Source organism: Salmo trutta, unplaced genomic scaffold (genome assembly GCF_901001165.1).
Source record: "Salmo trutta unplaced genomic scaffold, fSalTru1.1, whole genome shotgun sequence".
Taxonomy (NCBI): domain Eukaryota; kingdom Metazoa; phylum Chordata; class Actinopteri; order Salmoniformes; family Salmonidae; genus Salmo; species Salmo trutta.
Genome location: NW_021822521.1, coordinates 486,529 through 509,968, shown reverse-complemented (window position 1 = coordinate 509,968; position 23,440 = coordinate 486,529). Strand labels below are relative to the sequence as shown.

The following is a 23,440-nucleotide window of genomic DNA, read 5'->3' as shown; positions in this document are numbered from 1 at the left end:
GACAAACATATAGAGTCTGTCCAGGTTCATGTTAACAGACACGGCCCTCTCCAGGAACAGGGTAAAATAGGACACACCACCAATAGGACGACACCACCGCCACCACCAATAGGACGACATCACCGCCACCACCAATAGGACGACACCACCACCACCAATAGGACGACACCACCACCACCAATAGGACGCCACCACCACCACCAATAGGACGCCACCACCACCACCAATAGGACGCCACCACCACCACCAATAGGACGCCACCACCACCAATAGGACGCCACCACCACCAATAGGACGCCACCACCACCAGTAGGACGCCACCACCACCCGTAGGCCACACCCCGTAGGACACACCCTGTAGGACACACCCCGTAGGACACACCATAGCAAAAAATCTGTGGTCTATTTCCGTTTCGAAACGAGAAAGCGAGAGAGACAGAGAGAGAGAGAGAGAGGGAGAGAGAGAGAGAGAGAGAGAGAGAGAGACAGAGAGAGAGACAGAGAGAGAGACAGAGAGAGAGACAGAGAGAGAGACAGAGAGAGAGACAGAGAGAGAGACAGAGAGAGACAGAGAGAGACACACAGAGGGAGACAGAGAGAGAGAGAGACACACAGAGGGAGACAGAGAGAGAGAGAGAGACACACAGAGACACACAGAGAGAGAGGGTATAACCTTGCGATATGCCACTTTCTCTCCACTAACAGATGGATGTCCTCTATTCTCCTGTTGTTGGCGTAGTGAAGGCGCTTGGGGAGATGCTGCTTCAGATAGGGCTTGAAGTGCTGGTCTGACTTTTTACACTGAGGAGGCAGAAGAACACGATTCCAGGTGCTCTGTAGTACCACTTTGTCACCACTATTTCATAAACTATAATTCTGGATTTTTCACCTTAACCTCTGACACCACAACACAGGTATGAATACTGGTCAGAACAATGACTTAGAGAAGACAATGTATATAGAAATACAATGTATATAGAGAAGACAATGTATATAGAGAAGACAATGTATATAGAAATACAATGTATATAGAGAAGACAATGTGTATAGAGAAGACAATGTGTATAGAGAAGACAATGTATACAGAAATACAATGTATATAGAGAAGACAATGTGTATAGAGAAGACAATGTGTATAGAGAAGACAATGTGTATAGAAATACAACGTGTATAGAGAAGACAATGTGTATAGAAATACAACGTGTATAGAGAAGACAATGTATATAGAAATACAACGTGTATAGAGAAGACAATGTATATAGAAATACAACGTGTATAGAGAAATACGTGTATAGAGAAGACAATGTGTATAGAAATACAATGTATATAGAAATACAACGTGTATAGAGAAGACAATGTATATAGAAATACAACGTGTTTAGAGAAGACAATGTGTATAGAAATACAACGTGTATAGAGAAGACAATGTGTATAGAAATACAACGTGTATAATACTCACTGTAAGATTTGCAACAACAGATTTGGCATCGTCTGAAAAAAGACAAACAGTGTTCTAATTTTCTGTCGACTGTTAGGAAATGTGCCTCGTTCTGCCGTACTGAGGACGCAGTTCATAACTGGATCAGTAGGGACACATCAACCTAGTCTGGGGACGAGGAGGCGTGCTCTTCTGAGCAGAAACATACATGCTAAAGTGATGTTATTGTTTTGGTCTCGACTGACCTGGCCATGTGACCCAGTCAAGGATCAGGCCAGGGTCACTGAGATACAGTACTCCGTCTTCCTCTCCAGACTTTCCAGTAACTGGAGGAATGGGTCTGCCTGTCTAAACTCAGCCTATGAGGACCACAATGGGTCTGCCTGTCTAAACTCAGCCTATGAGGACCACAATGGGTCTGCCTGTCTAAACGCAGCATATGAGGACCACAATGGGTCTGCCTGTCTAAACGCAGCCTATGAGGACCACAATGGGTCTGCCTGTCTAAACTCAGCCTATGAGGACCACAATGGGTCTGCCTGTCTAAACGCAGCCTATGAGGACCACAATGGGTCTGCCTGTCTAAACTCAGCCTATGAGGACCACAATGGGTCTGCCTGTCTAAACTCAGCCTATGAGGACCACAATGGGTCTGCCTGTCTAAACTCAGCCTATGAGGACCACAATGGGTCTGCCTGTCTAAACGCAGCCTATGAGGACCACAATGGGTCTGCCTGTCTAAACGCAGCCTATGAGGACCACAATGGGTCTGCCTGTCTAAACTCAGCCTATGAGGACCACAATGGGTCTGCCTGTCTAAACGCAGCCTATGAGGACCACAATGGGTCTGCCTGTCTAAACTCAGCCTATGAGGACCACAATGGGTCTGCCTGTCTAAACTCAGCCTATGAGGACCACAATGGGTCCTGCCTGTCTAACGCAGCCTATGAGGACCACAATGGGTCTGCCTGTCTAAACTCAGCCTATGAGGACCACAATGGGTCTGCCTGTCTAAACTCAGCCTATGAGGACCACAATGGGTCTGCCTGTCTAAACTCAGCTATGAGGACCACAATGGGTCTGCCTGTCTAAACTCAGCCTATGAGGACCACAATGGGTCTGCCTGTCTAAACTCAGCCTATGAGGACCACAATGGGTCTGCCTGTCTAAACTCAGCCTATGAGGACCACAATGGGTCTGCCTGACTAAACTCAGCCTATGAGGACCACAATGGGTCTGCCTGTCTAAACGCAGCCTATGAGGACCACAATGGGTCTGCCTGTCTAAACGCAGCCTATGAGGACCACAATGGGTCTGCCTGTCTAAACGCAGCGTATGAGGACCACAATGGGTCTGCCTGTCTAAACTCAGCCTATGAGGACCACAATGGGTCTGCCTGTCTAAACGCAGCCTATGAGGACCACAATGGGTCTGCCTGTCTAAACTCAGCCTATGAGGACCACAATGGGTCTGCCTGTCTAAACGCAGCCTATGAGGACCACAATGGGTCTGCCTGTCTAAACTCAGCCTATGAGGACCACAATGGGTCTGCCTGTCTAAACGCAGCCTATGAGGACCACAATGGGTCTGCCTGTCTAAACGCAGCCTATGAGGACCACAATGGGTCTGCCTGTCTAAATGCAGCCTATGAGGATCACAATTGGTCTGCCTGTCTAAACGAAACCTATGAGGACCGCAATAGAAATAGGTCTCTGATTTTGTAGTTGGTTAATCCTCAATGATTTTATTAATGCATGGTCTTCAATACAGTATTGTGTTTTTAAATGGTCAATCAATCAATACATCAATACACCAATCAAACGCTCACATTTGGGGTTGTTGGGGTACCTGGAGCGGATCCTGCCCAGGGAGCCGGGGATCAGTATGATGTCATCAACAGTGGACGGCATGTATGAGCTGAGGAACTCTGTCCTGTCACAGTGAGCCTCCTCCATACCTGAGGAACACATGTTCAGAACAGACTTTAAATCACTGCAGAATGAATATGAAGAAGAAGGTGACTTGATTGTCCATAGTCAGAGAGAAATGGACATCGTCTAGAGCACGTGTCAAACTCATTCCATGGAGGGCCGAGTGACAGAGGGTTTTCGCTCCTGCTGTCACGTCCTGACCAATATAAGTTGTTGATCCTCACTGCCTCTGATTAGAGATCATATTTAAGTAGGGGTTTTTCTCATTGTTGTTTGTGGGTTATTGTCTTTTGAGTAGTGTGTTGTCCTCTCTGCGTCACGGGTTGTTGTTTTCCTATTTTCAAGTTATTTGTGTATTGCATTCAGTTTCACTGTTAACAAATATGTGGAACTATGAAAACGCTGCATCTTGGTCCGCTCCTTATCACAACCGTGACACCTGCCTTGTACTTGATTGATGAATTGAGATCACTAATTAGTAAAGAAGTCCCTCGCCTGGTTGTCTAGGTCTTAAATGAAAGGAAAAAACCTAAACCTGCAGACACTAGTCCCTCCATGGAATGAGTGACACCCCTGGTCTAGAGGTCTGTGGAGGACGGATTTATTCATCCAGCCCGTATCCGTATTGACTAGGGTTAGTGTGTATTGACTAGGGTTAGTGTGTATTGACTAGGTAGGGTTAGTGTGTATTGACTAGGGTTAGTGTGTATTGACTAGGGTTAGTGTGTATTGACTAGGGTTAGTGTGTATTGACTAGGTAGGGTTAGTGTGTATTGACTAGGGTTAGTGTGTATTGACTAGGGTTAGTGTGTATTGACTAGGTAGGGTTAGTGTGTATTGACTAGGTAGAGTTAGTGTGTATTGACTAGGTAGAGTTAGTGTGTATTGACTAGTGTTAGTGTGTATTGACTAGGGTTAGTGTGTATTGACTAGGGTTAGTGTGTATTGACTAGGGTTAGTGTGTATTGACTAGGGTTAGTGTGTATTGACTAGGGTTAGTGTGTATTGACTAGGGTTAGTGTGTATTGACTAGGGTTAGTGTGTATTGACTAGGGTTAGTGTGTATTGACTAGGGTTAGTGTGTATTGACTAGAGTTAGTGTGTATTGACTAGGGTTAGTGTGTATTGACTAGGTAGGGTTAGTGTGTATTGACTAGGTAGGGTCAGTGTGTATTGACTAGGGTCAGTGTGTATTGACTAGGGTTAGTGTGTATTGACTAGGTAGGGTTAGTGTGTATTGACTAGGTAGGGTTAGTGTGTATTGACTAGGGTTAGTGTGTATTGACTAGGTAGGGTTAGTGTGTATTGACTAGGGTTAGTGTGTATTGACTAGGTAGGGTTAGTGTGTATTGACTAGGGTTAGTGTGTATTGACTAGGTAGGGTTAGTGTGTATTGACTCGGGTCAGTGTGTATTGACTAGGTAGGGTTAGTGTGTATTGACTAGGTAGGGTTAGTGTGTATTGACTAGGGTTAGTGTGTATTGACTAGGGTTAGTGTGTATTGACTAGGTAGGGTTAGTGTGTATTGACTAGGGTCAGTGTGTATTGACTAGAGTTAGTGTGTATTGACTAGGGTTAGTGTGTATTGACTAGGGTTAGTGTGTATTGACTAGGGTCAGTGTGTATTGACTAGGGTTAGTGTGTAGTGTGTATTGACTAGGTAGAGTTAGTGTGTATTGACTAGGTAGAGTTAGTGTGTATTGACTAGGTAGGGTTAGTGTGTATTGACTAGGTAGAGTTAGTGTGTATTGACTAGGGTTAGTGTGTATTGACTAGGTAGGGTTAGTGTGTATTGACTAGGTAGGGTTAGTGTGTATTGACTAGGTAGGGTTAGTGTGTATTGACTAGGGTTAGTGTGTATTGACTAGGGTTAGTGTGTATTGACTAGGTAGGGTTAGTGTGTATTGACTAGGTAGGGTTAGTGTGTATTGACTAGGGTTAGTGTGTATTGACTAGGGTTAGTGTGTATTGACTAGGGTTAGTGTGTATTGACTAGGGTTAGCGTGTATTGACTAGGGTTAGTGTGTATTGACTAGGGAGGGTTAGTGTGTATTGACTAGGTAGGGTCAGTGTGTATTGACTAGGGTCAGTGTGTATCGACTAGGGTCAGTGTGTATCGACTAGGGTCAGTGTGTATCGACTAGGGTCAGTGTGTATTGACTAGGTAGGGTTAGTGTGTATTGACTAGGGTCAGTGTGTATTGACTAGGGTTAGTGTGTATTGACTAGGGTTAGTGTGTATTGACTAGGGTTAGTGTGTATTGACTAGGGTTAGTGTGTATTGACTAGGTAGGGTTAGTGTGTATTGACTAGGGTCAGTGTGTATTGACTAGAGTTAGTGTGTATTGACTAGGGCTAGTGTGTATTGACTAGGGTTAGTGTGTATTGACTAGGTAGGGTCAGTGTGTATTGACTAGGGTCAGTGTGTATTGACTAGGTAGGGTTAGTGTGTATTGACTAGGGTCAGTGTGTATTGACTAGGGTCAGTGTGTATTGACTAGGGTTAGTGTGTATTGACTAGGGTCAGTGTGTATTGACTAGGGTCAGTGTGTATTGACTAGGGTTAGTGTGTATTGACTAGGTAGGGTTAGTGTGTATTGACTAGGGTCAGTGTGTATTGACTAGGGTTAGTGTGTATTGACTAGGGTCAGGGTTCAAGGCGGTTGTGCAGCAGTACCGTGATCTCCCACCATGATGATGTTGACACATCGGTGGAGTTTCATCTGTTTCAGGCCGTCCATCAGCTGACCAATGATCTTATCAATGTCCTTCAGAGGGTTGTTCAGCTGCAGCACAGAACACACTGATCAATATTCACACAGCAATCACAACCATCAGGGGATATCATAGAAGTATTGATCCCTATACAGATCATCAAAATACCTAATCATTATTAGACATTGAACATAACACAATCAGCAGCAGTAAAATAACAATGTGGAGGCTATATACAGGGTGTTACGGTACAGTCAATATGGAGGCTATATACAGGGGGTACCGGTACAGAGTCAATGTGGAGGCTATATACAGGGTGTTACGGTACAGAGTCAATGTGGAGGCTATATACAGGGTGTTATGGTACAGAGTCAATGTGGAGGCTATATACAGGGTGTTATGGTACAGAGTCAATGTGGAGGCTATATACAGGGTGTTACGGTACAGAGTCAATGTGGAGGCTATATACAGGGGGTATTGGTACAGAGTCAATGTGGAGGCTATATACAGGGGGTATTGGTACAGAGTCAATGTGGAGGCTATATACAGGGGGTATTGGTACAGAGTCAATGTGGAGGCTATATACAGGGGGTATTGGTACAGAGTCAATGTGGAGGCTATATACAGGGGGTATTGGTACAGAGTCAATGTGGAGGCTATATACAGGGGGTATTGGTACAGAGTCAATGTGGAGGCTATATACAGGGGGTATTGGTACAGAGTCAATATGGAGGCTATATACAGGGGGTACCGGTACAGAGTCAATGTGGAGGCTATATACAGGGGGTATTGGTACAGAGTCAATGTGGAGGCTATATACAGGGGGTATTGGTACAGAGTCAATGTGGCGGCTATATACAGGGGGTACTGGTACAGAGTCAATGTGGAGGCTATATACAGGTGGTACCGGTACAGAGTCAATGTGGAGGCTATATACAGGGGGTATTGGTACAGAGTCAATGTGGAGGCTATATACAGGGGGTATTGGTACAGAGTCAATGTGGAGGCTATATACAGGGGGTATTGGTACAGAGTCAATGTGGAGGCTATATGCAGGGGGTATTGGTACAGAGTAAATGTAGAGGCTATATACAGGGGGTATTGGTACAGAGTCATTATGGAGGCTATATACAGGGGGTACCGGTACAGAGTCAATGTGGAGGGTATATACAGGGGGTATTGGTACAGAGTCAATGTGGAGGCTATATACAGGGGGTACCGGTACAGAGTCAATGTGGAGGCTATATACAGGGGGTACCGGTACAGAGTCAATGTGGAGGCTATATACAGGTGGGTACCGGTACAGAGTCAATGTGGAGGCTATATACAGGGTGTTATGGTACAGAGACAATGTGGAGGCTATATACAGGGGGTACCGGTACAGAGTCAATGTGGAGGCTATATACAGGGGGTATTGGTACAGAGTCAATGTATGGTGCCCACTGCTGCTGTTTAATTATTTGTTACTTTTATTTCTCTATTTTTTACTTATTAACACTTATTTTTCTTAAAACTTCTTAATAAAGCATTGTTGGTTAAGGCCTTGTAAGTAAGCATTTCACTGTAAGGTATGTTGTATTCGGCGCATGTGACAAATACAATTTGATTTGAAATACAATATCTCTAGAAAATGGTTAATCAATTCCACACTGTACAGGTCATGCATGTACATGTCTGGGTTTGTTTGGGGCCTTGCTATGGCTGGACAGTTGAAACAGAAAGCCAGTGTTTATGCTACAGTGTTATAGATTGTTCTGTATGTAACTAGTTACATCTGGTATGAGTGCTGCTGTAGTGACTGCTGCTTAACACATACTCAGGTCCCGGTAGTCTGAACCACAACCGTCTCTCCCCCTCAGACTCTGCCCTAGACCCAACCCAAACCCTAGACCCAGCACCTAGCCCCAGCACCTAGCCCCAGCCCCCAGCCTCCAGCCCCCAGCCTCCAGCCCCTAGCCCCCAGCCTCCAGCCCCCCGCCCCCAGCCTCCAGCTCACCTCAGTGCTCATGGGCCCCAGCTTGTGGCCAAACGTATCCGGCTGCTCGGAGTGCATGGCGTAAACATACGGCCTGAAACAACACAGGTAGAAGGGAATCTTAGATTGGCCATGTGTATACTACACCACCCCCAGGTCTCAAATACAGGGCTAGGATATGGGAGCAAAGTTACTTACTCAAAGTCAGATGGAGATTGCTGCTAAGCATAGAGCGGCCATCTTGGATGCATGTAGAGGATGGGGTTCACTGTTGGTATATCATTGCAGATAGTAACAGCCTAAAGAAGAGGATAAAAGAAGCTGACTTACCTCTCTCCGTCTGGCAGGTGAAGCCACTGTAGCATGGTCAGGACTCTCCTCTCCAACGGGATGGACCTGGAAAGACACATCAGCTGAGTTCATTATATGGAGGACAAAATGTAGATCACTAAACAAAATTCTGGGGTGCTGTGTATCAATGTTTTACTGTGTCTGGGATGCTGTGTATCAATGTTTTACTGTGTATCAATGCTTTACTGTGTCTGGGATGCTGTGTATCAATGTTTTACTGTGTCTGGGATGCTGTGTATCAATGTTTTACTGTGTCTGGGATGCTGTGTATCAATGTTTTACTGTGTCTGGGATGCTGTGTATCAATGTTTTACTGTGTCTGGGATGCTGTGTATCAATGCTTTACTGTGTCTGGGATGCTGTGTATCAATGTTTTACTGTGTCTGGGATGCTGTGTATCAATGTTTTACTGTGTATTACAACACCACATTTGATCCTTTCTGTTTGCATCCAGGAAAGCTGCCAGATTAGAACAATTAAAGACATTATAACAGACCTATATAGTCCTAGGATACACCAGATTAGAACCACTACAGACATTATAACAGGCCTATATAGTCCTGGGATACACCAGATTAGAACCACTACAGACATTATAACAGACCTATATAGTCCTAGGATACACCAGATTAGAACCATTAAAGACATTATAAAAGGCCTATATAGTCCTAGGATACACCAGATTAGAACCACTACAGACATAACAGACCTATATAGTCCTGGGATACACCAGATTAGAACCATTAAAGACATTATAACAGGCCTATATAGTCCTGGGATACACCAGATTAGAACCACTACAGACATTATAACAGGCCTATATAGTCCTGGGATACACCAGATTAGAACCACTACAGACATTATAACAGACCTATATAGTCCTAGGATACACCAGATTAGAACCACTACAGACATTATAACAGACCTATATAGTCCTAGGATACACCAGATTAGAACCATTAAAGACATTATAAAAGGCCTATATAGTCCTAGGATACACCAGATTAGAACCACTACAGACATAACAGACCTATATAGTCCTGGGATACACCAGATTAGAACCATTAAAGACATTATAACAGGCCTATATAGTCCTAGGATACACCAGATTAGAACCACTACAGACATTATAACAGGCCTATATAGTCCTAGGATACACCAGATTAGAACCACTACAGACATTGTAATAGAACCACTACAGACATTGTAACAGACCTATATAGTCCTAGGATACACCAGATTAGAACCACTACAGACATTATAACATACCTATATAGTCCTGGGATACACCAGATTAGAACCACTACAGACATTATAACAGGCCTATATAGTCCTAGGATACACCAGATTAGAACCACTACAGACATTATAACAGGCCTATATAGTCCTAGGATACACCAGATTAGAACCATTAAAGACATTATAACAGACCTATATAGTCCTGGGATACACCAGATTAGAACCATTAAAGACATTATAACAGACCTATATAGTCCTGGGATACACCAGATTAGAACCATTAAAGACATAACAGACCTATATAGTCCTAGGATACACCAGATTAGAACCACTACAGACATTATAACAGACCTATATAGTCCTGGGGTACATCACTCTCCTTCCCCCCTGGAAGCCTTTGAACCTCAAAGCCTCCCCTCCTGTTCCTGTCTTGTAGAGCGAAGGGCCACCAGCAGACCTCCGTCCTCCAGCCCACTAGGCACAGCTGCCAACCATCAACCCCAGGGTTTACCTCTCTAACTGGGGCTTGACATGTGGGGGAGCTGGGGGGTATGGAAGGGGGTAGACCTTATCCCACTAAATCACTACAGGGGGGCTTCTCTTCTTCTCGACCCCTCTGGTGTTGGTTAAGACCTCCCTGGAGTTGGTCTTAACAGAGACCTCCACAAAGCTACAACCATAACTCCCCTGCATCTCCAGACCTCATTGGTTAAATAATACAGTCTTATACTGTACTGTAAAGTTAACCCCCTCCCCCTCCTCCCCCTCCTCCTCCTCCTCCTCCTCCTCCTCAGTGCCCTGGGCCTACCTCAGGAAGTGCACCTTGAAATGCACTTTGTCACTGCTTTTGAAGGAGTCCCCCAGCTGGCCAAGTTCACATGCAGGCACCCCGCTTTATGTTAATAGGCCGATTTGAGTCAAATTGCTCTCAAAACAGTTAGAGCTGTACGCCTCCGAACTGAAGCCTGCCTGAAAGGCCTCTGTGTCTTATGAATGTGTGAGGCATTGTGTTTTTTTAGCAGCCTGCATGCGTTAGGTTAGCCAGAGTACAACTAAACAAGAACACGTCCATATAGTTTCCAGACATCTCCAACTGAAGTCCACAACGGTGTTATGACAATATAACCGCAACACCTTGTTGTGTTTTGTCTTTGAGAGTAGTGCTGAGTCACTAATGCTTTTCTAGGTCCATTTCCGTTCCATCATTTTTAAAAAATAACACGGTTTTTCGACATTACAAAAAAAATGTTTTTAATGGAAATTCCAAAGCCAAAAATAGTAAACATTACATTTCCAAAACATTGAAATATTCCATTGTCTCTATCAGGTCCACATAGGGTAGACATCAATAAAAACATTAAAAAAATTACTATGAAATAAAACAATATTCGTAAATTACTTAGTATTTTTCATTCCTTAAAGTCATCATCTCATCTCTGCTAAGGCAGTAGCAACCCAACAGACAGACCACCTAATGTTATCTCTCTCGCTCTCGGTGGGTTGTGTACATTCATCTCTCATGCGGTCTGTGTGTATCTAACCTAATGTAGCAGGCATAAAAGAGTATCCATCTCTGCCTGACCCAGAAAAAACAGGTGCAATGGATTATGGTCAATATAGTTAATTACCATGTTTCTGCGCTTAACTAGGTTGAATATTTGCTTGATGAAAACTACAACTCCCTTCAACTCAGTGTCCCACATAGTTCTTGACTTGATTGCTCTCGTGAATGATTTTGATTTCTCTCTAGAGAAACAGCGCGTTGGGCTCACAAAACAAATTTACTAAACTGAATTCAAGTAATTGAATCGACGTTGATCAAATTAGTTGTTTAATAACCGAAAAGATTCACGAAATGTCAGTTAATCGCTAAGCACTAGAGAATTCTGAGGAGAATATTGACAGGTGATAAAGTGTGTGGGCACTAGCGGTTCTGGGGGGGGGGGGGGGGCAGGGGGGGCCAGTGCCCTTGTGACAAACATTTTGGACCCCCTTGTGGCCCCCCTAAATGTGGAGTATGAAATAATTTTTATATAACTCATTTTTGCTATCGTTCTTTTTTTACATCCGTTATTAGACAGTGGCAACGATGATGATTATGAACATGGTATTTTGCCTGCTAATGCAGTGAAGAAAACAATATGACAACAATAACGTCTAATGTAACTGGCCCCTCTAACAGTACAACTGGCCCCAGCTTGGCCCCCCCCCCCAGCTGAAATGGTCTAGAACCACCACTGTATGTGGGACATAATATCTTTGCATTGAGAAGAGGGGAATATGACACAAATGGCCTTGAACAGACATTTTTCAGATGTGGTATATATATATATATATATATATATATATATATATATATATAGATATATAGAGAGAGAGAGGAGAGAGAGAGAGAGAGAGAGAGAGAGAGAGAGAGAGAGAGAGAGAGAGAGAGAGAGAGAGAGAGGAGAGAGAGAGAGAGAGAGAGAGAGAGAGAGAGAGAGAGAGAGAGAGACAGAGAGAGAGAGAGAGAGAGAGAGAGAGAGAGAGAGAGAGGAGAGAGAGAGAGAGAGAGAGAGAGAGAGACAGAGAGAGAGACAGAGAGAGAGAGACAGAGAGAGAGACAGAGAGAGAGACAGAGAGAGAGACAGAGGTAGACAGAGAGAGAGAGAGAGAGAGACACACACACAGAGGTAGACAGAGAGACAGAGGTAGACAGAGACAGAGAGAGACAGAGAGAGAGAGGTAGACAGAGAGAGCGAGACAGAGAGGGTGTGGGGGAGAGACTTACACAGGCCAGAAGAAAGTGCCAGCTTTCACCCCCTGCTTCACTGCTGTAATCCAGATCTAGGACAAGAATAAAAGGGAATATAACCACAGTAAATGATCTTTAAACTGTGATATAAGACAATATCATTTATCATGTAATGGCATATAACACCTTCTTTAAGGACAATGGGAAAATTGATTTTCATCAACAAACGTTCTTCAAAAGCGTTTGTGACCTTAAACCACCGCAGTACATTTGCAAGGCTGACGCCATTTCCAATCCAATGTCTCAACTTGAAATGGACAGTTATTACATTTAAACACCACTCACTAGTTTTACAACATTCATGTTCAAAGCCAAGTTAAACAGTCTTATATGAAAGGAGAGAGAGAGGCAAACCTGGCCAGCTGTAAGTAAGGCCATTACTGTGCAAATAGAACACAGATGCAGGCTTTCTAGAATGGGAGGAGGGGCTTCTAGAATGGGAGGGAGGGGCTTCTAGAATGGGAGGAGGGGCTTCTAGAATGGGAGGAGGGGCTTCTAGAATGGGAGGGAGGGCTTCTATAATGGGAGGGAGGGCTTCTATAATGGCTTACAGTGCCTTTAGAAAATATTCATATTCCTTAACTTATTCCACATATGGTTGTGTTGCAGCCTGAATTAAAAAAAAAAAAGGTCATCAATCTACACACAATATCAAAGTGAAAATAGGTTTTTAGACATTTTATAAAATGTATTGAAAATGAAATACAGAAATATCTAATTTACACAAGTATTCACACCCCTGAGTCAATACATGTTAGAATCACCTTTGGCAGCGATTACAGCTGTGTGTCAATTCTGGGTAAACTCTAAAAGCTTTTCACACCTGGATTGTACAATATTTGCTGAATATTCAAGCTCTGAAGTTGGTTGTTGATCATTGCTAAACAGCCATTTTCTTGCCAAGTCTTGCCATAGATTTTCAAGCCGATTTGAGTCAAAACTAGGCCACTCAGGAACATTCAATGTCATCTTGGTGAGCAACTCCAGTGTATATTTAGCCTTGTGTTTTAAGTTACTGTCCTGCTGAAAAGTGAATTTGTCTCCCAGTCTGTTGGAAAGCAGACTGAACCAGGTTTTCCTCTGGGATTTTGCCTGTGCTTAGCTCTATTCCGTTTATTTTTATCCTAAAAAACTCCCTAATCCTTGCCGATGACAAGCACACCCATAACATGATGCAGCCACCACCATGCTTGAAAATATGGAGGTTGGTACTCAGTAATGTGTTGTATTGAATTTGCCCCAAACATAACGCTTTGTATTCAGGATATAAAGTCAATTTCTTTGCCTCATTTTTTTACTTTAGTATCTTATTGCAAACAGGATGCATGTTTTGGAATATTTGTATTCTATACAGGCGTCCTTCTTTTCACTCTGTCATTTAGGTTAGTATTGTGGAGTAACTACAATGTTGTTGATCCATCCTCAGTTTTCTCCTATCACAGCCATTAAACTCTGTAACTGTTTTAAAGTCACCATTGGCCTCGTGGTGAAATCCCTGAGCGGTTTCCTTCCTCTCCGGCAACTGAGTTAGGAAGGACACCTGTATCTTTGTAGTGACTGGGTGTATTGATACACCATCCAAAGAGTAATTAATAACTTCAACATGCTCAAAGGGATATTCAATGTCTGCTTTTTTTTATTTTTACCCATCTACCAATAGATGCCCTTCTTTGAAAGGCATTGGAAAACCTCCCTGGTCTTTGTGGTTGAATCTGTTCAACTGAGGAACCTTACAGATAATTGTATGTGTGGGGTACAGAGATGAGGTCGTCATTCAAAAATCATGTTAAACACTATTATTGCACGCAGAGTGAGTCCATATAACTTATTATGTGACTTGTTAAGTAATTTATGCCATAACAAAGGGGTTCAATACTTATTGATTCAAGACCTTTCAGCTTTTCATTTGTAATTCATTTGTAAAAACATAATTCCACTTTGACATTATGGGGTATTGTGTGGAAGGGCTGTGAAACAAAATCTCAATTTAATCCATTTTGAATCCAGACTGTAACACAACAAAATGTGGAACAAGTCAAGGGGTGTGAATCCTTTCTGAAGGCGCTGTATGACTGAACCACAGAACAGAACAGAGAGAGTAGGCCTCACCGGCTGACCTCCCCACCAACGATGATTCAGCTTCTCTCGACCCCGCAGGTTAAAGTTGGCATCAAACACAGGGTCATGCATGGAGTTGCCAACGATGCCATGGGACTCCGGGTACAGGCCCTACAGGAGGTCAGGACTGAGGTGTTAACCCGTCGGGGCTGGATGTTACATTACGGCAAAATTGAAGCTAAAATGTTCAGCTGAGTTCAGCAAGGAGGAAGACAGGGAAGAAAAAGGATGATTGACCAGTACGTACCGTTGCAAGAGTATACAGATTGGGGAACGTTTTAGTGGGGTACATGGGTCTCATGTAAGGAGCATGGGTACCACAGGCTCCTAGAGGTAAAAAGGCACAGACAGATATGATGCAATGGTACGGGCTCCCGAGTGGCGCAGCGGTCTAAGACACTGCATCTCAGTGCTAGAGGCTTCACTACAGACATCCTGGTTCGATTCCAGGCTGTACCACAACCAGCCGTGATTGAGAGTCCCATAAGGCGGCACACAATTGTCCCAGCGTCGTCCGGGTTAGGGTTTGGCCGGGGTAGGCCTCCATTGTAAATAAGAATTTGTTCTTAACTGACTTGCTTAGTTAAATAAAGTTTAATAAAGTGAATAGAGTAAGTAGACCCAGTCAAATGAAGCCTTGTTGATTCATAATATCTTACTGAGTTTCTCGATGTTGGGGATCACTGTGCTTCCTCTCTTCATGTAGGAGGCTCTGAACCCATCCACTGACACCATGATGAGAGGGGGACGGACAAACCTGGGGACAAAACATCATGACACTATCTCTGATGTTCTTACGTTTTTTTGTGAATCGCTGTGAAATAGTTGCGAAAGGTAAAAAATAAAAATAAAAATTATAAAAAGGTCTGAAGTGTGTGAATATGGTCTCTTACCCAGACGGACATTCATGGCTTCTAATGTCTTCACAGTCATCCTGCAACCAAGTAGTGTCCCCTTCCAAAGAAAGTGGTCCAATTAAGAGTTAATATGAGGGTTCAATACAACCTTCCACTACCACTGTATAGGATACAGCCAGAGAGGTACACTACCGGTCAAAAGTTTTAGAACACTGACTCATTCAAGGGTTTTTCTTTATTTTTCAATTTTCTACATTATAGAATAATAGTGAAGACACCAAAACTGTGAAATAGCACATATGGAATCATGTAGGAAGCAAAGAATTGTTAAACAAATCAAAATATATTTTATATTTGAGATTCTTCAAACAGCCACCCTTTGTCTTGATGACAGCTTTGCACACTCTTGGCATTCTCTCAACCAGCTACACCTGAAATGCTTTTCCAACAATCTTGAATAAGTTCCCACATATGCTGAGCACTTGTTTGCTGCTTTTCCTTCACTCTGCGGTCTGACTCATCCCAAACCATCTCAATTGGGTTGAGGTCAGGGGATTGTAGAGGCCAGGTTATCTGATGCAGCACTCCATTACCCTCCTTCTTGGTCAAATAGCCCTTACACAGCCTGGAGGTGTGTTGGGTCATTGTCCTGTTGAAAAACAAATGATAGTCCAACTAAGCCCAAACCAGATGGTATGGTGTATCGCTGCAGAATGTTGTGGTAGCCATGCTGGTTAAGTGTGCCTTGAATTCTAAATAAATCACAGACAGTGTCACCAGCAAAGCACCCCCACACCATAACATCTCCTCAATGCTTTACGGTGGGAAATATACATGCAGAGATCATCCGTTCACCTACTCTGCGTCTCACAAAGACATGGTGGTTGGAACCAAAAATCTCCAACTTGGACTCTAGACCGAAGGACACATTTCCACCGGTCTAATGTCCATTGCTCGTGTTTCTTGGCCCAAGCAAGTCCCTTCTTCTTATTGGTGTCCTTTAGTAGTGGTTTCTTTGCAGCAGTTCCACCATGATTTCCTGATTCCACACAGTCTCCTCTGAACAGTTGATGTTGAGATGTGTCTGTTGCTTGAACTCTGTGAAGCATTTATTTGGGCTGCAATTTCTGAGGCTGGTAACTCTAATGAACTTATCCTCTCCAGCAGAGGTAACTCTGGGTGTTCCATTCCTGTGGCGGTCCTCATGAGAGACAGTTTCATCATAGCGTTTGATGCTTTTTGCGACTGCAGTTGAAGAAACTTTCAAAGTTGACTGACCTTCATGTCTTAACTTCTACGGGCTACGTGGGACGCTAGGGACACCTGCGGGACACACTATTCAACAGCAGGGCGCGAAATAAAAAACAGCAAAAATCTCAATTTCATTTTCTCAAACAATCAACTATTTTACACCATTTTAAAGATAAACTTCTCTTTAATCTAACCACATTGTCCGATTTCAAAAAGGCTTTACGGCGAAAGCATAACATTAGATTATGTTAGGACATAAACTTCACAAAAAAAAAGCCATTTTCCAAGCAAGGACATGCATCACAAAAACCAAAAATACAGCTAAAATATTCACTAACCTTTGATGATCTTCATCAGATGGCACTCATAGGACTTCATGTTACACAATACATGTATGTTTTAAGTCGCTCTGGATAAGACCGTCTGCTAATTGACATAAATGTAAATGTTTTGCTCGATAAAGTTCATATTTATATCCAAAAACAGCATTTTACATTGGCGCGTGATGTTCAGAAAATGTATTCCCACCAAAACATCCGGTGAATGAGCACATCAATTTACAAAAATACTCATCATAAACGTTGATAAAATGTACAACAGTTATTGAAAGAATTATAGATATACTTCTCCTTAATGCAACCGCTGTGTCAGATTTTAAAATAGCTTTACGGAGAAAGCACATTTTTCAATACTCTGAGTACATCGCTCAGCCATCAAAGCAAGCTATACAGATACCCGCCAAGTTCTGGGGTCAACTAAACTCAGAATTAGTATTATAAATATTCTCTTACCTTTGCTGATCTTCGTCAGAATGCACTTCCAGGACTCCTACTTCCACAAGAAATTTTGTTTTTGTTTGAAATACTCCATATTTATGTCCAAATACCTCCGTTTTGTTCGTGCGTTCAGATCACTATCCAAAGGCATAACGCGCGAGCGTAAATCCTGACACGAAAAGTCAAATAGTTCCATTACCATTCGTAGAAACATGTAAAACGTTGTTTACAATCAATTCTTAGGGTCTTTTTTTAACATAAAACGTCAATAATATTCCAACCGAACAATAGCGTATTCATTACAGAGGAAAAAGGAGCGGCGCGCCAAATGTGCCCGCACAGTAAACAACTCACTGGTCCCAGGCAGTCAACTCATTGACTGAGCTCCTATTTTCTGCCCAGTAACAGGAGGAGGATGAAACACGTTTCTAAAGGCTGCCAATGAAATCCTTAGGAAGCCTTAGGAAGTGCAACGTGACCCCACAGACACTGTAGTTTCGACAGGGATTCAAAAGAAGAACTACAAGTCTCAGATTTCCCACTTCCTGGTTGGATTTTTCTCAGGTTTTTGCCTGCCATATGAGTTCTGTTATACTCACAGACATCATTCAAACAGTTTTAGAAAATTCAGAGTGTTTTCTATCCAAATCTAATAATAATATGCAAATATTTGACTCTGGGCCCGACTATTAGGCAGTTTACTCTGGGCAGGCTTTTCATCCGAAAATGAAAATACTGCCCCCTATACCTTAAAAAGTTAAAGTAATGGTGGGCGGTTGTTTCTCTTTGCTTATTTGAGCCGTTCTTGCCATAATATGGACTTGATCGTTTACCAAACAGGTCTATCTTCTGTATACCACCCCTTACCTTGTCACAACACAACTGATTGGCTCAAATGCATTAAGAATGAAATCAATTCCACAAATTAACTTTTAAGAGAGCACACCTGTTAATTGAAATGCATTCCAGGTGACTACCTCATGAAGCTGGTTGAGAGAATGCCAAGAGTGTGCAAAGTTGTCATCAAGGCAAAGGGTGGCTACTTTGAAGAATCTCAAATATAATATATATTTTCATTTGTTTAACACTTTTTTGGTTACTACATGATTCCATATGTGTTATTTCATAGTTTTGATGTCTTCACTATTATTCTACAATGTAGAAAATAGTAAAAATAAAGAAAAACTCTTGAATGAGTTGGTGTTCTAAAGCTTTGGACCGGTAGTGTATGTCATGACAACAACAGTCAGAAGGGTTGGCTAAAGCACACGCAGCACTAGTATCAGGTTGAGAGACATCTACTATCAGTGTCTGACCTTTACAGAGTGTTTTGTAGTTGGTACAGCAGTCTCCTTTGGCCAGACAGTCCTCAGAACAGTGACAGGCATGCTGGTCATTCCTGGTCTCTCCACAGCGCTCCTTACTGCACTCAAAACCTCCCTCTGGACACAATCAATCATTTATTCAATCAATGAATGAGAAAGGATGTTACATAGGTAACAACGACCCATTAGAACTGCATCAGGCTGTCCCATTCAACAATGAGTCAAGTTACCATAAGGTCATATACATGAGGTAGAAACTGACAGAGATGGTGATTAAGTATGAAGTAAAGTGTGTGTTCATTTTGAACCCTACATTGATGCAATACAACATACTGAACATTGTGGAACATGAACAACTTGGACTGGGGAGAGGGGTTGAACTGAGAGATAAGACCACCATGTTGAGGGAACATGAAAGGGAGTAGGGGGACCACCAACCCAGACAGACAGGCTGGCAGGCTTCAGGCTTACCTGTCCTCAAACAGTGCTCATCAAAATCCTGGCAGCAGCTGTTATAGGTTTTACATAAGTTGTCACAGCGGCAGTTGGGAGGTTCAGCCTCGTCCAATTCAAAGCATCTGTTCTTGCAGGATCCTGACGTGCTGATCCACGGGGAGTCTGAGGGAGCTGGCAGGGAGAGAGAGAGACAACCGTTAACATCTACAGAGGGAGATGGCAGGGAGAGAGAGAGACAACCGTTAACATCTACAGAGGGAGATGGCAGGGAGAGAGAGAGAGACAACCGTTAACATCTACAGAGGGAGATGGCAGGGAGAGAGAGAGAGAGACAACCGTTAACATCTACAGAGGGAGATGGCAGGGAGAGAGAGAGAGAGAGACAACCGTTAACATCTACAGAGGGAGATGGCAGGGAGAGAGAGAGAGACAACCGTTAACATCTACAGAGGGAGATGGCAGGGAGAGAGAGAGACAACCGTTAACATCTACAGAGGAAGATGGCAGGGAGAGAGAGAGAGAGACAACCGTTAACATCTACAGAGGGAGATGGCAGGGAGAGAGAGAGACAACCGTTAACATCTACAGAGGGAGATGGCAGGGAGAGAGAGACAACCGTTAACATCTACAGAGGGAGATGGGAGAGAGAGAGAGACAACCGTTAACATCTACAGAGGGAGATGGCAGGGAGAGAGAGAGACAACCGTTAACATCTACAGAGGGAGCTGGCAGGGAGAGAGAGAGAGACAACCGTTAACATCTACAGAGGGAGCTGGCAGGGAGAGAGAGAGAGACAACCGTTAACATCTACAGAGGGAGATGGCAGGGAGAGAGAGAGAGACAACCGTTAACATCTACAGAGGGAGATGGCAGGGAGAGAGAGAGAGACAACCGTAACATCTACAGAGGGAGTGGCAGGGAGAGAGAGAGCGAGAGACAACCGTAACATCTACAGAGGGAGATGGCAGGGAGAGAGAGAGAGACAACCGTTACAATATACAGAGGGAGATGGCAGGGAGAGAGAGAGAGAGACAACCGTTAACATCTACAGAGGGAGATGGCAGGGAGAGAGAGAGAGAGACAACCGTTAACATCTACAGAGGGAGATGGCAGGGAGAGAGAGAGAGAGACAACCGTTAACATCTACAGACGGAGATGGCAGGGAGAGACAACCGTTAACATCTACAGAGGGAGATGGCAGGGAGAGAGAGAGACAACCGTTAACATCTACAGAGGGAGATGGCAGGGAGAGAGAGAGAGACAACCGTTAACATCTACAGAGGGAGATGGCAGGGAGAGAGAGAGAGACAACCGTTAACATCTACAGAGGGAGATGGCAGGGAGAGAGAGAGAGAGACAACCGTTAACATCTACAGAGGGAGATGGCAGGGAGAGAGAGACAACCGTTAACATCTACAGACGGGAAGATGGCAGGGAGAGAGAGGAGAGACAACCGTTAACATCTACAGACGGGAGATGGCAGGAGAGAGAGGACAACCGTTAACATCTACAGAGGGAGATGGCAGGGAGAGAGAGAGAGACAACCGTTAACATCTACAGAGGGAGATGGCAGGGAGAGAGAGACAACCGTTAACATCTACAGAGGGAGATGGCAGGGAGAGAGAGACAACCGTTAACATCTACAGAGGGAGCTGGCAGGGAGAGAGAGAGAGAGACAACCGTTAACATCTACAGAGGGAGATGGCAGGGAGAGAGAGAGAGAGACAACTGTTAACATCTACAGAGGGAGATGGCAGGGAGAGAGAGAGAGAGAGACAACCGTTAACATCTACAGAGGGAGATGGCAGGGAGAGAGAGAGAGAGAGACAACCGTTAACATCTACAGAGGGAGATGGCAGGGAGAGAGAGAGAGACAACCGTTAACATCTACAGAGGGAGATGGCAGGGAGAGAGAGAGAGAGACAACCGTTAACATCTACAGAGGGAGATGGCAGGGAGAGAGAGAGAGAGACAACCATTAACATCTACAGAGGGAGATGGCAGTGAGAGAGAGAGAGAGAGAGAGAGAGACAACCGTTAACATCTACAGAGGGAGATGGCAGGGATAGAGAGAGACAACCGTTAACATCTACAGAGGGAGATGGCAGGGAGAGAGAGAGAGACAACCGTTAACATCTACAGAGGGAGATGGCAGGGAGAGAGAGAGAGACAACCGTTAACATCTACAGAGGGAGATGGCAGGGAGAGAGAGAGAGAACAACCGTTAACATCTACAGAGGGAGATGGCAGGGAGAGAGAGAGAGACAACCGTTAACATCTACAGAGGGAGATGGCAGGGAGAGAGAGAGAGACAACCGTTAACATCTACAGAGGGAGATGGCAGGGGAGAGAGAGAGACAACCGTTAACATCTACAGAGGGAGATGGCAGGGAGAGAGAGAGAGACAACCGTTAACATCTACAGAGGGAGATGGCAGGGAGAGAGAGAGAGAGACAACCGTTAACATCTACAGAGGGAGATGGCAGGGAGAGAGAGAGAGACAACCGTTTAACATCTACAGAGGGAGATGGCAGGGAGAGAGAGAGAGACAACCGTTAACATCTACAGAGGGAGATGGCAGGAGAGAGAGAGAGACAACCGTTAACATCTACAGAGGGAGATGGCAGGGAGAGAGAGAGAGACAACCGTTAACATCTACAGAGGGAGATGGCAGGGAGAGAGAGAGAGAGACAACCGTTAACATCTACAGAGGGAGATGGCAGGGAGAGAGAGAGAGACAACCGTTAACATCTACAGAGGGAGATGGCAGGGAGAGAGAGACAACCGTTAACATCTACAGAGGGAGATGGCAGGGAGAGAGAGAGAGAAACAACCGTTAACAACTACTGGAGATATACTCTGAGAAAACTAGGTAGCACCTTTTTTTCCTGAGAGAGTATTGCAATAGTAGCTTGGAGTACACTCTGAATCCATGCTCTGTTTCACTATTGAAAATGGATTCAGTCACTATGGATCCGAAGCTGCTACTAAGACAGTTCTATTTGGGTTAAAAAAATGTCTCTACTACTCAACACTTCCCTGAGGCTGGGGAGAGGAACACTTCCCTGAGGTTGGGGAGAGGAACACTTCCCTGAGGCTGGGGAGAGGAACACTTCCCTGAGGCTGGGGAGAGGAACACTTCCCTGAGGCTGGGGAGAGGAACACTTCCCTGAGGCTGGGGAGAGGTACACTTCCCTGAGGTTGGGGAGAGGTACACTTCCCTGAGGTTGGGGAGAGGAACACTTCCCTGAGGCTGGGGAGAGGCACACTTCCCTGAGGCTGGGGAGAGGCACACTTCCCTGAGGCTGGGGAGAGGAACACTTCCCTGAGGTTGGGGAGAGGTACACTTCCCTGAGGCTGGGGAGAGGTACACTTCCCTGAGGTTGGGGAGAGGTACACTTCCCTGAGGTTGGGGAGAGGTACACTTCCCTGAGGCTGGGGAGAGGCACACTTCCCTGAGGCTGGGGAGAGGAACACTTCCCTGAGGCTGGGGAGAGGTACACTTCCCTGAGGTTGGGGAGAGGAACACTTCCCTGAGGCTGGGGAGAGGAACACTTCCCTGAGGCTGGGGAGAGGAACACTTCCCTGAGGCTGGGGAGAGGAACACTTCCCTGAGGCTGGGGAGAGGAACACTTCCCTGAGGTTGGGGAGAGGTACACTTCCCTGAGGCTGGGGAGAGGAACACTTCCCTGAGGCTGGGGAGAGGAACACTTCCCTGAGGCTGGGGAGAGGAACACTTCCCTGAGGCTGGGGAGAGGAACAGAAGGGACCAAGCCAGTGAAACATACAGTACATAATAACATGTTCCTTGTAGATTCAGGAACAAACCTCCAGCAGGAAAACCTGGGCAACGCCAGGAGAAGCACGTGGAAGAATTCTGTTAAGATTCAAACTGAGTTTACTGCACAGGAATAGCTGTATGAGTTAAGGCATAGAACTAATCATTTACTTCATGTCAAACCCATCCCAGACACAGTGAATGAACGAATGAAAGGAAACAAACTACCTGAGAAAGAAAGATTACAATGTCCTTTCACAGCTGTGCAGCGAGATCTTTGGCAAGTTTCCCCACAGTATAATTCAAACCTCTGAGTTTTTACATGCAGACCAGGTCTGAAAATGTGGAGCAGAAACGGCTGAAAAGCTCACTTGATATTGACACAAGGTAGAGCTGAGCAAACAAACCCCAAATATACACGAACAGGCCAATCACTA

At 44.4% G+C, this 23,440-nt stretch overlaps 2 protein-coding genes across 2 annotated transcripts in view; both read right to left on the bottom strand.

Annotated features, from left to right (window-relative positions):
* LOC115182466 (ectonucleotide pyrophosphatase/phosphodiesterase family member 2) overlaps positions 1-23,440 on the bottom strand; it is a 41,157-nt gene that overhangs the window by 16,437 nt on the left and 1,280 nt on the right. Inside the window, exons 3-15 of the mRNA XM_029744063.1 lie at positions 19,241-19,396; positions 18,761-18,886; positions 15,454-15,514; positions 15,220-15,317; positions 14,808-14,887; positions 14,552-14,671; positions 12,419-12,474; positions 8,389-8,454; positions 8,080-8,152; positions 6,046-6,154; positions 3,267-3,395; positions 1,460-1,491; positions 674-801 (exon numbers count right to left, since the gene is read on the bottom strand). Coding sequence (XP_029599923.1) covers positions 674-801; positions 1,460-1,491; positions 3,267-3,395; positions 6,046-6,154; positions 8,080-8,152; positions 8,389-8,454; positions 12,419-12,474; positions 14,552-14,671; positions 14,808-14,887; positions 15,220-15,317; positions 15,454-15,514; positions 18,761-18,886; positions 19,241-19,396 — 1,234 coding nt within the window. The remainder of the gene's footprint in view (positions 1-673; positions 802-1,459; positions 1,492-3,266; positions 3,396-6,045; positions 6,155-8,079; positions 8,153-8,388; positions 8,455-12,418; positions 12,475-14,551; positions 14,672-14,807; positions 14,888-15,219; positions 15,318-15,453; positions 15,515-18,760; positions 18,887-19,240; positions 19,397-23,440) is intronic.
* On the bottom strand, positions 8,591-10,147 carry LOC115182467 (uncharacterized). The gene is made up of 3 exons (XM_029744065.1): positions 9,946-10,147; positions 9,625-9,786; positions 8,591-9,547 (listed from the first exon to the last, which is right to left on the bottom strand). The coding sequence occupies exons 1-3, from the start codon at positions 9,987-9,989 to the stop codon at positions 8,776-8,778; spliced, it is 978 nt and encodes a 325-aa protein (XP_029599925.1). The 5' UTR covers positions 9,990-10,147; the 3' UTR covers positions 8,591-8,775.